Source organism: Poecilia formosa, unplaced genomic scaffold (genome assembly GCF_000485575.1).
Source record: "Poecilia formosa unplaced genomic scaffold, Poecilia_formosa-5.1.2 Scaffold978, whole genome shotgun sequence".
Taxonomy (NCBI): Eukaryota; Metazoa; Chordata; class Actinopteri; order Cyprinodontiformes; family Poeciliidae; genus Poecilia; species Poecilia formosa.
Genome location: NW_006800917.1, coordinates 3,746 through 20,970, shown reverse-complemented (window position 1 = coordinate 20,970; position 17,225 = coordinate 3,746). Strand labels below are relative to the sequence as shown.

At 38.7% G+C, this 17,225-nt stretch overlaps 1 protein-coding gene across 5 annotated transcripts in view; it reads left to right on the top strand.

Moving 5' to 3' along the window:
* Nucleotides 1-17,225, top strand: part of LOC103132264 (perforin-1-like) — a 44,132-nt gene that overhangs the window by 23,348 nt on the left and 3,559 nt on the right. Inside the window, exons 2-7 of one of the 5 annotated variants that reach the window (XM_016667256.1) lie at nt 12,888-13,150; nt 13,229-13,308; nt 13,854-13,899; nt 14,033-14,166; nt 14,252-14,390; nt 14,481-14,561. The exons of 2 other annotated variants lie outside the window; for them this stretch is intronic. In XM_016667256.1, coding sequence (XP_016522742.1) covers nt 12,890-13,150; nt 13,229-13,308; nt 13,854-13,899; nt 14,033-14,166; nt 14,252-14,390; nt 14,481-14,561 — 741 coding nt within the window. In that variant the 5' untranslated portion in view covers nt 12,888-12,889. The remainder of the gene's footprint in view (nt 1-12,887; nt 13,151-13,228; nt 13,309-13,853; nt 13,900-14,032; nt 14,167-14,251; nt 14,391-14,480; nt 14,562-17,225) is intronic. 2 more of the 5 variants (XM_016667258.1, XM_016667259.1) reach the window with 2 other exon arrangements.

The following is a 17,225-nucleotide window of genomic DNA, read 5'->3' as shown; positions in this document are numbered from 1 at the left end:
ACCTCACTCTGAATGTGTGAAGCCAAAGCAGCTATCAGAGTCCAAGAGGCTTAAATTGGGTAAAAAAAAAAAATAAAACACACCATATAGAGTAAATTATTTTTTGTACTAGATCCAATGTTAATCCATTTTTTTTATTCTTGCTCTCTTTTGTCACAAGAAATTACAAGTGAGAGAAAATAATTTCAAAAAGTGGCTTTTATATCAATCAATTGTATGACAGAGTGTCATACAAATTCAGAGATTGTGTTTCATTACAAGAATATTCTCAAAGTATTAGAATAATATGCAATTTTACCAGAAAAAATGTTGTTTAATTGAAAAAAAATACAACAGTGCATTAGGGCCACTAAAGATAGAAAAAGTACCAAAAACTCAGAATTTCTGAGAATTATCTCAAACATTTTCTAGAAAAAACCCATAAATTTCTGAGCTCCAAAAGTCAAAAATTAAATTAGAAAATTAGAAGAAAGAACATTTCTGATATCAATCAAAAAATCTTTTGATTTTTTTGGTGGAAATGTATTCGGATTTTCTATCTACCATGGCCCAAATATGCCATTGTAAAAAATGTTTCAAGTTATCAAAACCTAATGTTAACACGATCAAGTCAAAGTCTTGCTACTTATAATTTCATTCTACTGTGTTAAAGGATCCATTATTTCTATTAAGCATTATATGTAAAACCTACAGAGTATCACTTCACCAATTTATTTTGTGTTGGAGTTCTCACAATATTACAATTCTATTGTTGTATGACTGTATTCTTGTAATATTATGGCTTTAATCTCATCACAATAAAAAAAACAAAGAATTTTTTTTTTCCATGTTTTAAAAGACAATTAAAATGTAAAGAACCACAATGGGAAGGAAAGTGAACAGCACTGAGGCCTACTAGCAGGGGGAGGGCAGTCCAAATGTGGGGAACTAGTTCCTAAACCAAATGAATAAATCCAAATAAATCACCCCAAGCACTTGTGAACAGACACTCGATCATGAAGAAATTCCAACACCGTTCACTCACACAGCACACAGATCCAGCCCCCCTCGACGCCACCCACCACCTTCAGCTCTCAGCCTGGAGACAAAAGGGTTGGGGTTAAACAAAGTAAATACAAAAAGAGAAAGACACTACAAGTTAAACATGAACAAGTGCTAAAATGAGGTTACCCCTAACCTCCGACATCAGCCATTAAAAATCAATGCTTTAATTAAGTAATCTAAAAAAAACAAGGCTGCCTTCTGCAGCAAGGCCGGAAGCCACAAAGAACATTAGAATAACCCAAAACAAACAAATTTAGACAAAAAGCACAAAACTAAGGAACCAAACAAAAAAAATTGAGAAAACAAAGCAGAAAAACAAATCAGCAGGGAATCCAGTGAGCTGCAGCAGCGTTATGTCTGCAATGAAGTTACAAATAAGTAGGTGATTTGGAAAATGGTAAAGGATGGAGGAAGCCATTGTCACCTACCGGAGCTGGATGACTCCACCCTGACCAGAGAGTCCCTTCTGGCCAAACAGCAGGAGAAACAGCTTGCCAGTACTGTTTTTTGTCATTTCAAACTGGAGAAACTCACACAGAGAAAATTATCAGTTAGAAAGATGTATTAGACTGCGTTCTTTTTGGCACTCAGGCCCAGCTGAAGACGTTGGTGCTGAGCATCATCAAGCGATTTGATGATCGGCTCAGGCCGGAGCTCAGGGTTGTCTTCTCCCCCGGGCCCGGACAAGGGTGGTGGAGAAGAGCCTAGGAAGGGGGGAACACAGAGGTGCTCGTCTGGATGAAGGTGGAGATGGGGAGGAGGTGGGTCGAAGTGCAGCTGAAAAGATGAGGAGCCCGGCTTTGTTGGTGCTTTTGAAGGAACTCTTGCGAGGTGATTGGCTGGACTGGCTGTGTGCCGGTGCTTGTTGATTGAAGCGCGTGGGCGTGGTAATAGACCAGAGGGTATGCTCCAATTGCAGAGGGGTCACACTCTAAAGCCTACCTGGAAAGGTCTATTCAATGATGTGATCCTATTGACTTCATCAGGTCGTGATCTACAGCTTTCACTGGAGCAGTTCACAGCCAAGTGTGAAGCAGCCGGGAAGAGGACCAGTGCCTCCAAATCTGAGGCCATGGTCTTGAGCCGGAAACATCCATCTGCAACCTTCAGAAATCTCTCTAATTTTTCCAATCGTCTGATCCCAGACCAGACATCTTTTTCCCCCTCAAGTAACCCAAACTCCAGTGACCCAACCTCTCCTTGTGGCAGATGAACCTCAATTCACTCAGTACGCTTCATTCAGACGCCTTCACAGTCTCATTTCAAACTCCCTTCTTTCCTCTCATCTCCCCTACCTTCAGAACTCAGACAATCCTGATCCAGTTGCTCCAGGACAAGAATTACACACTACACTCATTGTTCTATTCAAAATAAACTTTATTTATCTAATTTAATGGTCTCCAGTATGAGTTCTGTATGTGGTCAAGCTAATAGCTCCCATTATGACAATGTGTTGTGATAACATTTTAATGAATACCTTACTCCTAAAATGGGTGGGCCTTTGTGCTCTGGTTGGAATGAAAGTACCAGCAACCCTAGTTTATGAAGGAGTTAAAGATTTAGTAGGAGTGCATGACAATAAAACAGGGCTTCATAGAAGCCTGGGGGATTATGGGTCAAATGATGGAATATGTCTGAAACTTACAGGTCAACCAAGAGGAATTACAGATTAATTTAAACCACAACACAAAATTATTGCAGGATTTGAATCCATCTTACCTTGGGTTACAATTAACAAAATGTTGAATGGATTAACTATGTTTATTATAACCGACAAAGAATGATACATTTTACTGCTGAAGGATTTATGGCCCCAGGAGAGCAACTCCATGAAATGAGCAGAATGGCAAGACAAAACAGATGTCTAGCTAATTGAATTTTGGCTAACGTGGGAGGAGTTTGCCATATGTTCGCAAATCAATGCTGCACATATATTCCTATGCATACCCCACTAAAACACACATTTAAAATGGAAATGACCAGGCTTAGTAAACTGAAAGCAGAAGTAAAAGATAATGCGGGGTAAGGTTAGGGTTAGATAATAGAACCGTCAGACAAGGATTCTGCATGTTGGTGTTCCCGCTAAAGCCTGAATATGCCCAATTTGGGTTGTCTTGGCCCTTTTATTGCAGCCTATGGGGTTTTCCTTGACTGGGAATGAGAATGCAACCTGTTGAATGTGACAAGTAGCCAATCAGAAAGCGTGGTGACGTAAGAACAGAGGGGAATCCCAAACAGCTGACATATCGCGCAACTGAGAGTCCGGTGGATATCAGAGATGATATGTGGAAATGTTTATTGTTATATGTAAAGGTCATTATTATATATTATTATGTTGATTCAGTTAAAAATGTTAACTGAAAAAACATATTCACCTCCAAATCATAGTGCAGCAAATAGAGTGGCTGCTCCCGTCGTCTTTTATCCACCGCCTTTTCTTATTGTTACGTCTTTTATCTCTTAAAATGAGTTCACAAACTATCACTATTGCTTCTACATCGTCATCCGTGTTTGGTTATTCTACATTCCCGCTATGTTGGGGTTTTTTACTGGATTATCCTCTGGAATCAGGATGTTCGTGACTGGAATCGGTTCGTGTGGTGTGTTGCTCCTGCCGTGTGGCTGAACATCAACTGATTGAACCTGTTGTACTTTTATCAGCTCTGTGGTCACAGAGGTTTGGAGAATCGGCCCACAATTCTTAAATCTTGCTGTCTAAACCAGACTTAAGACTCACAAGCTCTACTTATCTCCTTTCGACCACTGCCCAAACGCTCTGACTCTGGTCGCTATGGTAACGTTTACATATCCCGAGGCCTGTCACAATAACAAATTTTACTGAGCGATTAATTGTCTAAAAAATTATTGTGATCAACAGTAATATTGTTTCAAGACCTTTTGACACTGATTTAATGGAAATGACGCAGTTGATAAACCCGGTAAGTTTTCAGCTGTACTTTGTTAACGTGACATAAATAGGTTACAATGATTTTCATTCAGTCAGGACTTTACACTGACTGTAGCCACATGCCTCACAGGTAAAGCATTAATTAATGCCTGATTTTAAAATTAGCCATTGTAGCCATTATTTTGTGCCCATGTGGCTGAACACCACACGGTACAATGAACCCGATTGAACCGTTATACCTAGGATTTCTGTCGGCTAATGTGTCTCTCAGGTTTTGAAATTATGGCCCGACAACTCTTGTAGTGTCCGCTGGACATTACACTAAGGAAATGAGGAAGGAAGGGTCAGTGGAGAGACTGGAGTTGAGCCTTTTTTCATTCAGTGTCATCAAGAGAAAGAAAAAAAGGCAGGAAGAGACGATAAAGCTGATAATTAAAATGAGGTCGATAGATTTAACTTATTGTACGATTAATTGATTTATCGTTTATCGCGACAGGCCTACATATCCCTTAAAAATAACATACAGATGCGCCACAAAAACAAACATTTTACTTTTGTGAAAATTTGGAATTTCATTTCGTTTTCATTATCGTGAAAACAATAATGAGTAATTTGGAGCCCTGAGTTTGTTTCTCTGCAACGAGACGGTCCCATCTGGGAGTGATGAGAGACAATAACACCCGAAGTGTTGCTTATATCCACAGCCTGCTTGGTCTTTACGTGGCGAAGCAGCTTGAAGCTTCATTCCCTCATGAGCAGCCGGTCGCCGCATGTTACACAGAGTGGCTTGTAATGTTTGACTCACCTACCGGTCTGGGATAAATCCATCCTCCTTTCTCTTCTCTGAGCCTTTTCCCAGAAGAAACTTTCCAAAGACATCTGATCTGTTTCTTACTCATTTTGCTGCTTGTGGCTCAGTGTTGGCACGCAAGTAACCGAGAGAATCCGGTTAAAGGATTTTCGAAATAAAATATCCTCCAGACTCAAATAATACATAAAACGGAAATATTTAATTATTTCTTGCACGACCCGGTACCAATTGGTCCCGGGGGTTGGGGACCACTGAGTTAAATCATACGCAGAGATGCACAACAAATGGGAGATTTAATTTAATGCTGCTAATGTGGCTTTAGTAGCTCTTTCATTTCGTGTCTATTGAGTGTTTATTAGCTCCACAGAAAGTGTTTTGGTTGCTCAAATTTATGGGACAAGATTTTCAGATCTCTGCACGCATTAACTCTGGCTGACTAAGTCGGCTGATGAAAACGGAAGAATAATACTAAACATAATAATAAAATAAAATAAAACCAGTGTGATGCATGACTATGAGGCGAGTGCGAAAGCTCCTCACCGGACAGAACCTGCATGATGCATGGTTCTTTAAATAAGGCACCGGCCAACAGAGACCACATACATAAACTTTACAGGGAAGACAGAGCCACACACTGAGCAGCTTGTTGAGATGTAAATAGGAACACGTCTGTGAGCATGAGTGAGTATGAATGTGAGGAGAAACTGCTTGAAGAAGGAATACTGGAATTCAAATGGAACAGAAATACCATATGAAGGATGGATAGGAGTTATTATCACCTTTTACCAAAATGATGTATCTAGAATGAAAGAAAAATTTGTCTGGGTCCCATCCTGGTTGCAAGCAGTAGCCTTGACCACCCCATCATTAACTATGTGGTTCACAGTTAGTGCTGGAACCCGAATCATGGCCTGAAGGACTAGCTATCAGTGAGCAGCTGATTCAGATTTCATGGCATGATAAGGGTAAGATTACAGTGACAGTTGAAAATGTAACTGACCATGATATTACCCTCTGTGGCCAAACAACATTTGGCCGAATGTATAATGTTGGTTCAGTTTCCCCACTAGAAACTAAGCCTGTGGAGGGTCAGAGACCGCTGCCATTGGACAGTGGTGCCACCAATCAGACAGAGCAGGTCAGCCCTCTAGCAGAAACAGAGCCATGGGATCCACCTGTAGATCTGAGTCATCTGTCAGAGAGTCNGTTAAAGGATTTTCGAAATAAAATATCCTCCAGACTCAAATAATACATAAAACGGAAATATTTAATTATTTCTTGCACGACCCGGTACCAATTGGTCCCGGGGGTTGGGGACCACTGAGTTAAATAATACGCAGAGATGCACAACAAATGGGAGATTTAATTTAATGCTGCTGATGTCGCTTTAGTAGCTCTTTCATTTCGTGTCTATTGAGTTTTTATGAGCTCCACAGAAAGTGTTTTGGTTGCTCAAATTTATGGGACAAGATTTTCAGATCTCTGCACGCATGAACCCTGGCTGACTAAGTCGGCTGATGAAACCGGAAGAATAATATTAAACATAATAATAAAATGAAATAAAACCAGTGTGATGCATGACTATGAGGCGAGTGCGAAAGCTCCTCACCAGACAGAACCTGCATGATGCATGGTTCTTTAATTAAGGTACCGGCCAACAGATACCACATACATAAACTTTACAGGGAAGACAGAGCCACACACTGAGCAGCTTGTTGAGATGTAAATAGGAACATGTCTGTGAGCATGAGTGAGTATGAATGTGAGGAGAAACTGCTTGAAGAAGGAATACTGGATTTCAAATGGAACAGAAATACCATATGAAGGATGGATAGGAGTTTTGTCACCTTTTACCAAAATGATGTATCTAGAATGAAAGAGAAACCTGTCTGGGTCCCATCCTGGTTGCAAGCAGCAGCCTTGACCACCCCATCATCAGCTATGTGGTTCACAGTTAGTGCTGTAACCCGAATCATGGCCTGAATGACTAGCTATCATTGAGCAGCTGATTCAGATTTCATGTCATGATAAGGGTAGGATTACAGTGACAGTTGAAAATGTAATTGACCATGATATTACCCTCTGTGGCCAAACAACATTTGGCAGAATGTATAATGTTGGTTCAGTTTCCCCACTAGAAACTAAACCTGTGGAGGGTCAGAGACCGCTGCCATTGGACAGTGGTGCCACCAACCAGACAGAGCAGGTCAGCCCTCTAGCAGAAACAGAGCCATGGGATCCATCTGTAGATCTGAGTCATCTGTCAGGGAGTCAACAATCACAGGTAAAACAGATGCTCGGAGAAGAGTGTGATGTGTTTGCAAAATCTTTGATCTCTAAATGATCAAAGATTTAGAGATGGACATTCAGCTTAATGATAATGTGCCAGTTAAGAAATGCTATTCCTTGACACCTCTGCCAGGAAGTAAAAACATACATATAGGATTTACTCAACTGAGGTTGGATCCAAAAATCCTATTCCTTACAGTAATCTCCTGTGTGGTGTGTGTGAGGAAGAAAGGTGGAAGTCTTCGTCTGTGCATAGACTACAGACTGTTGAACTTAAAAACAGTCCCAGACCGTCATCTAATTCCTAGGATACAGGAAATGTTAGAAAACTTTGGGGGGAAATTCCTGGTTCACAGTGTAGGACCAAGGGAAGGCCTACCACCAAGGTTTCATTAGTGAGAAAATCAGACCATGTACAGCCTTCATAACACCTTGGGGAATGTACAAATGTGTTGGAATCCCATTTGGACTGATAAATGCGCCCCAGCTGCTTTTCAGCACTACATGGAAGGATGTTTGGGGTAATTCAGAGATAAAGTTTGTTTACCTTACCTGGATGATGTATTAGTGTTTAGTTCCACCTTTGAACAACACATCCAACATGTAAGGCAGATCCTGCAATAGAGACAATGAAAGATAAAGTTAAGGCCAAAGAAATGCAACTTTTTCAAACGAGAAGTCTGTTATGTGTGTTGCATCACATCAACTGACAACAGTTAATAAAGATGGCACAAACTTTGCAATATTGTAATATTTGTTAAAATACTCACCTTGTTAATTTAACTTTAATCCTAGTTTTGTGGATATCGTTCTGTATTGCTACAAATCTTAAAATGTTGTCAGGCAACTTTTATGTGGCAGGGGTTGTTGCACCCCAGAAGAATTTTATTTAAATTATTTCTATTATTTAAAGTTATGGATAAAACACTCTTTTATTCATTTCTTTAATACATTTTATTTGTCTTATTAATTTTATTGTTTAAGACATCATGCCTAGTTATTTTTGTTCAAGCATAGAAGTTTTACAGAATTAGAGCTGAATGCTATGTGACTTTTTCTGCAGCAGAAGCAGCGTCAGTTTTAAGTTGTAACTAGAAGAAAAAACTAGAAGAAACTATGAAACGTTTTTTCTGTGCACTAAGGCCCCGAAAAATACACACAGAGTGGGGCAAATCTAGTTGTCAAATCTGAAGAGCTGTCTGTTTTATGAGTGCAACACAATAAATTAACTGGATGCTTTGTACTAGTAAATACAGCTGGATGTTATAACCTTTTGACATTTCTGAAGCAGGTGGCATAGAACTGCATTCATCACAGGAGTGACTGCAAGATCAAGTTATTTTCTGTAGTAAGTCAATGGCAGACTACACTAAGCACTAAAGGGAATATTTGGCAAATATCATTTTCTCAGACAGCCATAACCCACGTGTTTTATTTAACACCATTGACTCTGTGCTTAATATTCCACAGAATGCCTGTTTGGAAGCTTCTTATGACTTGTGTGATGATTTTCTGCGTTTCTTTATTGAAAAGGTTGGTAGTACCAGGGCTCTTATCACAGCTCCTGACTCTGACCCCTCTGTTTTATTTCGACTCGACTGGATTACTGCAGCTCACTTTATCTGGGAGTCAGTCAGGCGCTGCTCTCACGTCTGCAGCTGGTTCAGAATGCTGCTGCACGACTTTTGACAGGAACTCGAAAGAGGGAGCATGTGACCCCTGTCCTGGCCTCACTTCACTGGCTGCCTGTATATTTTAGGATTCATTTTAAAATTCTTATGTTTGTTTTTAAATCACTACATAATCTTGCCCCGGCTTACCTCTCTGTGCTTCTTCACCCTTACATACCTTATCGGTCTCTCAGGTCAGCAGATCAGTTGCTCTTGGAGGTACCGAGATCCAGAAAGAAGCTCAGAGGGGACAGGGCTTTCTCTGTCGTTCCATAACGACTTGTCGTTATGGAACGACTTGTCGTTCCATAACTTGTCTTTCCCCAAGTTATGGAACGACTTGCCTTTGCACGTTAGAGAGGCCCCTTCACTGTCCACTTTTAAAGCTCGTCTTAAAACCCATCTATTTTACTTGGCTTTCAACTCCAGCAGGATCTAGTTTTAAATTGTATGTTTGTTTTTAAACTGTAAGAGTTTTTATTTTTTTATTGTTATGTTGTGTTTTAATGTACAGCACTTTGTATCTGCTGTGGTTGTTTTAAAGTGCTTTATAAATAAAGTTGGTATGGTATGGTATGGTAAGCATTTTCATGAAGTCATATTAATACAAATAACATTACCTAATTAAAATACTGAAATAAATTTCAATTGTCATTACCTTGTTTCCTTATTGACTGAAGCTAATTTTAAGTTGCTTTTTATGCATTTTTCTGCCTTGCTATTAAACCTTTCCTTCATTGCAGTTCCAGTACAACTGCATGTCCTACTGGCACAAAAAGGTTCATTAGAACTGTTTGTTCTGTTAGCATTGATACTTTATACAGAACGCTGCCAAAACAAAAAACCTGAAACATTACCTGCAGTTACAAGAAACAAAGTAACTACATTCAATTGACCTTTAGACAATGTTCTGTATGAATCCTTATCTCTCCAGGGCTGCTGCTTTATAAAACACAGTTTTCAGCTCAGCACACTTAGAAACATTGCTTGTTTCAGCTTCTTTTCGGTCTGTTTTGGAACAGGTAAGATTTTTTAATATGCTAAAGGAAAATAAAATTAACTGGGAAAAAAAGAGTATCTTTGCTTAGAATACACTGCAGCAAATAAAAATGTTGTGTGTTTACTGAGTTCTAAAAATGTTTAAAGAGGACAATTTTCTGGTTAATTTAATTTCACTGATATTAATGTGGTGGAGGTGTGTGGCTGTTTGTTGAAATCAAAGATCTGTGGATCTCCAAAGCTGAATTTGTTGATTCATTGCTGGGAATCAGAATTCTGGAAACCAAAAATGTTGTAGCAACCTCACAAGGTGACATCAAAATAATTGGGAATCAGAACTCGCTTTAACGTTTGTCTTATTTAATAACTACATTTGTAATCCATAATTTATTATTCATTAATGAAGCCAAGCTCAGAATCTAATTAGAAAATTAAGAGACTTTACACACAAGGAATGATCACCGACATGCTTATTTCTAATTGAGTCTGAGAATTTATTTACTAAATAGCCCAACTTTACAGCTGAATTATTCTGTGAATAACTAATTTCTTTAACTGGCATGTAACCGAACTACTGATAAGACAAAAGGAATACATTGAATAAGAAAACGGGAATTAAATCATGTTAATGAATGAGCTTCAATGTTTGTTTTTTCACATATATCTACTGGCTGAACCGTTTTGTGTTATCTAAAACTCTACTAATGTTTCACCATCATTAGCTGCTGCTCCCATGAACAAATACGCTCTAACTCAAAAATGTGATATTTGCTTGCACGAACACATGCAAAAAATAACAGAGATACACAATGTAAAAATGTACATAAAAGTTGAAATGCATGTATGCTTTAAATGTGTAATTGTTTCAATAAATATTTAAATGTATTTAATACATGTAATAATCACAATATGCTTAGGGTCAGCCAGACCTTCCAAATTCAATGGGTAATAATGCTATACTCTGAAAATGAATGGCACTGTAAACAGATATTTACCCATATATTAAATACATTTAAATATTTATTGAAACAATTCCACATTTAATTTATACATGCATTTGAATTTTTTTGTACATTTTTACATATCTCTGATCAGTTATTTTTCATTTTTGCATGTGTTAGCACAACCGTTTCGGTAACACTTTGATGGACATGAAATTAACCAAGAATCATCATCTGTCATAAATATGTCATAATAGTTGTTAATTATCAAAGTTTAAAATATCTTTGTGTATTATTACATTACTAAATTTTGATAATTAATTGGTTAATGTCAGCTTGTCATAACAAAGACATCTTGAATAATGTCAGCTTTGCATTAAAAGTGTAATTATTTTCCGAATGACACTTAATGACAACCATCACAAATATTCATGAAGAATGAAGAATGTTCATGACAGTTGTTAGGTAATATCTATGTAAGTGTCATGCCAGTCTTATGGACACCCCTTCAAATAAAGCGTTAACTGTCTTATATGATGTATAAATAAGTCATAAAAATAAGGAAAATGCAATGCATTATGTCAAAAACAGTTTGTGGTATGTTGGTGCGGATTCACTTTTAAGGTGAGTGGTGGGCGGCACCAACATACCCTTTAAAGCCAGGTGTGTGGGGTGCGCACTCACATACAATTGTTTTGAGCTGTGGAGATGGCGTTGTGTGAGCTTGTGTGATCCTGTCTTTCCTCAAGCATCAAGTAATGGTCTTCAGGTTAGTTTTGTGATTTTCCTTCTGTTGGATTTTAGATTAGTTTGTGGTGATTGTGCTTCCTTTGGGTTCAGGATTGTGGTTGTGCTGGTGCTCCCGTTTTGCTCTCTGGGAGTGTGTGTGATCAGGCACGCGTCGTGGGCATGGAGCTTTTAACCGAGGTAGGTGGGTTCATTGTCACCTTGTTGAGCTCGGTGCCATAGTTCACCTTAAATTTTATTTTTAGATCCTCAGGTGTTCTGGACTTGGTGGTGGACTGTTGTGTGGTTTCCCCCCTCCCCCCTCCTGCCGCTTACTGGTGTGCGCACCTGGCCTAATTGTCCGTGGCGCAAGGGGAGCACAGCCACGCCAACGCCGTTTTGTCCTTACTTTTGCTTCATGCCTTTTCAGCTGGGTGTCATTTACCCAACTGATGATTTATTCTTTATTTTGGCCAGGGTTCAACCGTTTATGGCGAGTCCCCCTATTATTTTTCAGTACGTTTATTTACAATTTGTATTTTTTTCCTTTGTTTGCATGTAGGTTTAATTTGTCAATTGCTTGCATGATTTGGTTTATTTAGTTTGTTCAGTGTTTTGCTCGTCTTTTTGTTCATTTGATTTGCATGTTTTCTTTGGTTGGGTTGCAGTGTTTTTTTTGTTGTTTTTTTTGACAATACAAAAATAATCACACCTCTACTTAATGTCCCATCCTGCCAACAACAACGCCAGTTGTGGCAATAGCGGTGTCTACTATTAAATTTTAAAGTATTACATCCAACAACGCCACCTGAGATCTTGGCCCCAGGACTATTCAACTTCTAATATCTACAATAAGGCCACGCCAGGTCGGGACAACAAAGAGGTGGATCATAATGTTTTTAAAAAAAGAATTTAATTTATTTCTTCCAAAAGTTTAAAATAGGCCTAAAACAATAGAATATATGCGTTAAAGAAGACAGTTTACAAACTTCACAAAATACATATTGCACATCAGCTCTTCAAGTTGTTTTCAAACTCAATTAATAACTAAACAAAAAAAAATCAATACAGAAAACAAAACTCTGCAACCCAACCAAAGAAAACATGCAAAGCAAATGAACAAAAAGCAAGACGAGCAAAGCACTGAACAAAACTAAATAAACCAAATCATGCAAGCAATTGACAAATTAAACCTACATGCAAACAAAGAAAAAAATACAAAGGAAGCACAATCACCACAAACTAATCTAAAATCCAACAGAAGGAAAATCACAAAACCAACCTGAAGACCATTACTTGATTGAGGAAAGACAGGATCACACAAGCTCACACAACGCCATCTCCACAGCTCAAAACAATTGTATGTGAGTGCGCACCCCACACACCTGGCTTTAAAGGATATGCTGGTGCCGCCCACTACTCACCTTAAAGGTGAATCCGCACCAACATACCACAAGTTTAATTCCTTTTTTTCTCTATCATTTTGCTTCTGACTACAGCGATGCTCCCTCATTCAACTTCAGCTCTTCTCCTCTTAAGCATCCTCCTACATCACTCCTCTGTTCTGTCGTGTCGGATCGGGACCCAAACAGAGTGTGATGCTGCTCCTTTTGCACCAGGACACAACTTGGTGGGGGAAGGTTTTGATATAGTCACACTGGAGAGAAAAGGAGCTGATGTGATTGATGTGAAGACTTACCTGAGCCCCAGCAAAACCTGTAAACTCTGCAGCAACCCTCTTCAAAACCATGTCCTCCAAAAAGTAATTAAAATGCATAAATAAACAGCTGCACATCTGACTTGAGGGATTAACAATAACGTGATTTTTCTTCATTTTAAGCTTCCATCTTCTGTTGTGGACTGGAGTTACGTCAGTCAATGCAGGCCTGACATCCACAGCAAACTTCACACCTCTCTCAGGTAAAGTATTTAAACCGGATTGTGAACACTGTAAAAGTTGAATCATACAATTAAACTAAGAATTACTGAATTTTTTTTTTATTTTTTTTTACATGTTACAATTACATGTTCCAATCAGCTGTGTATGTTTATTGGAACTTTATGTGGTTTCACTATGTGAAACATTATATAGAATAATTACACACATGATTTTTACAAGTTACAAGTAATGCAAACCTAACATTGAAAATTGGAATAACACAGCAAACCAATAAAAATATTTCATAATACAGAAGTACAGGTTTAATGAAAAGTGTGCTTAACACCGGCTCAGAGGTTGTTATTTTAAAAGTGCTTTTAATCTGAAAACGGAGCCAAATATGGAAGCATTTTCTAATTTATTGAATATAATTGTAGTTTATAAATACCTGCCTAATAAGGCTTAGGTATTAAAATAACAATAGTTAAATCCACAATTTCACTAAGCTAGAACGCTTTATTACCTAATGAAAAATGAACTGTGTAGATGTTTAATAATAATTACTTCCTTTAAAATGTGCCAACAGCTCTCTGGTTGAGTCTTACACATCCCAAGATACCAATGATTGGTCGGTAAGAAACTGAACATTTCAGAATATTTTCAAATTCAGTTAGAACTGAAGTAAGTGAGTGGCATAGTGTTAACAAAAATATGGCTTCTTATTTAACACCCTATAAACTACATGTGTTGTCTGTATTTCATCAGGTTGGCTTGAAGTTTGTGTTTGCCGGCCTAGTTGCGGGAGGAACCGGCTCCAAAGCCTACAAATTTGCTTTACAAAGGAGCAAAGAGGATCGCTACACTTTCAGCATACACAGTGTCGCCTGCAGCCATTATGGGTAGAATGGAAATTAGACTTTTTTCATTGAGTTCTGACAGGTCATGGTTATTGAAATAATTGTCTAATTTTGTCTTGGTGTCTAGTTTTATATTATCAAACACACCTCCCTTAACCTTAAAATTCAAAAGACGGTTAGACATCCTTCCATCTCACTACAACATCTCCACTAAGAATGAGTATACAAAGCTCATACAGACCTATGGCACACACTACTTCAGAATGGTGAGAACTTTGGCACACACACACATTGTGAATTAGTTACAGGCATTTTTCTGCAGGAAATCATTTTAAACCACTTTATACCTGTTTTAGGTTAATCTTGGAGGGCGACTGAGACGACTGATATCTTCACGAAGCTGTTTGTCCTCCCTGAATAGATTAAATGCAAGACAGGTAATAAAAAGCACAAAACAGCAGATTTTTATGTGATACTTCCATGATACTAACGCGCAGGTGTGAAAGTAAGCCAGTACGGCCCGGTATTCCGTAAAATATTCTGGGTTTCCCCACGTTGGGCACCACTTTGTTGTTGGGCAAAACCCCCCTCCCCTCTTATCTCTCTCTCTACTTCCCCTTCTGAGAGGAGGGAGATGTGCTTCCAACCTCCATCTAACGGGTCCGAGAAGCCTCTAACTCCTGAGTATTACTCAGATGAGAATATAGAGGACATTCTGTTTAAGCTGGGTGCGAGAAAGACTAGCCTGGTTTCTGACGACCTCCATCCAGATGTCCCCCCCTTTTTCACCCTGTGAATTAGCCAGATCGAGCAGCCCACAATCAGCTAGTTTCACAGAGCACACCTGTTAACGGTCGCTCTCTTTATTACAACTTGCACTTGTTACTGAACCAGGTAGGTTTTAGTGACTCGGGCGAGTCCCAAGGGTGTTTTAGTTTTGGCTAAAAGCAACCTATAAAACATTTTTCACTTTTTCCTCCCAGAATCAAACTTCATAGCTATTTTACAACCATCAAAGAACTTTAAGGTGACTCATTAACTGAATGTCCACAACATCTTTTAGATTTTCTTAATGCTAATTATTTTATTAGTAAGGCAATTTTGCAAGGGTCAGTACAGCTTAAATCAGTAGCAGAAATAATCAAATAAGTAAAATCAATAATCTAGCCTATTTTCCCTAATTCTGACACTGAACTAAAAAAGGGAAACTTTGAGAGAGACGGATGGAGTTTGGTATTTTGAACCCCAGAACAGGCCTGATGATGAAAAAGATGTTGCAGCAGCAGAAGGCTCACAGTACAGGAAGAGTACAGACTTAGAGCGGCAGGTCTCGGTGTTAGGGTGACTTCCTCATGCATGTAGCGGTCCTCAGCTTCTTGTCTTGCAGCTCTGTAGCTCCTTTCTCTTCGTCTCACGATCTTTCTGGTCCATCGAAATGTAGACGAGCTGATCTCATGGAAGGAACACACCAGTTCTTCCTCTTTGTCTTTATCTTCATCTTTGCCTTGGTCTTTGTCTTTGGGGTCTCGAACCCAGCTGATGAGAGAAATACAATTTGAAGCCAAATGTTGCGGGGCTAACGGGTTGGTCCTCATGCGCAGAACAGTCTTCGGCTCTGTGGCTCCGGCTCTTCTTCAGCTGCAGAGTTCTTTGTCCATCTCGATCTTGGCTCGAAACTGCCTGAAGGATCCAACCAAAGATTCCTCTTTTGCACCCACCTTATAAAGGGTTTATCCACCCTTTTGGTGCATTTGCATTGGCTAGCTTTGTTGCTGTGCCTGTCTCATTGGCTGACTGCTTGGACCGATGATCTCATATCCATCACCGTCTTGGAGACATTATGTCCTGGTGTCTGTGCTAATGTCCCAAGTTGCTCAACAGTCCTCTTGCCCAACCCTTTCTTAGGAAACTTTAAAGTTTAGCAATAAGGCCTTGGTCACCTCTGCTCTCCTATCAGTTCTTCTTTCTCCCTGACCTTTCACCTACCATCTACCTCCAACACATCAGTGATCTTTAAACACAGTTACACATTTTACTCCATTTCAAGTTCAATGTTAAAATCACATTTATAACTTTTTAGTTTCTCTGATTTAGCATTCATTTATAATTTCATAATAACCATTACTTATTAGTTACTCTTATTATAATCATAATGTGTTATTACAGACATTAATGGAAATCTAATTATTTGATACCAAGTTACAGTTGTTTCACCTGTAAGTACTGCCACAAGTGTAAGAGTAAGTGCAAATATTTTTATAATCAAACCAATATCAACCACTGGTTAAACCAATATTAATTATTGGCTTACTTATAAGTTATTATTAATGTAAGTATTTTACTCTGGGTTTTTTCCAATTACTCAAAATGTTTAGATTTTATTCTTTAAACCTTTAATGCTTTGAAATGAGTAATCTGAACAACTTTTATTCATATGCAGGCTGGAAACGTCCTCTTTCTTCAGGAAACCTGCTCTTCCTGTTTCATGACTCTCTTTCTGCCCGACTATGATTTTTTTTTAAATTAAATAGAAAAAAGTAGAATTAAAGCAAAGTTTGCAGGACACAATAACAATACATACAACCAGATTAATTAGATTACAGTTTGACTCTACTGTTGGGGCTAGATGTATGTACTCAATTTTAAAGGTAACTTTATTCATTGTTATTATTAAACTAAAATCTCCAGCATGGGGAAGTGGGATGAGCTCGACTTTTCTCGACAACTAGGAGAACGACTGCAATTTGAGTCAAAATAGCTAGTAATAGGAAGTTTGAAACACAAGTTAATCTGTTTGTAAATAGGTTTTTTCTCTCATTTCTTATTGTTTCTGAACTGTTGGTGCTGTGTGATGGAGCCTGTCCCTCTCTCTCTCCCCTCCCGGCGCTCGTAGGTTTCTCAGAAGCCTTCAAACGTTTCTCCGCTATAACGTCTGTCTGCTAATTACAAAATCTCCCAATTAAAAGCAAACAGTGATTATATAGTTGTGATTCGTGTCATTTTGCTCAATCTGGGTTTGTTTCCCAGCCCCGGTCTTTCTGCATGGAGTTTGCATGTTCTCCCCGTGCATGCGTGAGTTTTCTCCGGGTACTCCGGTTTCC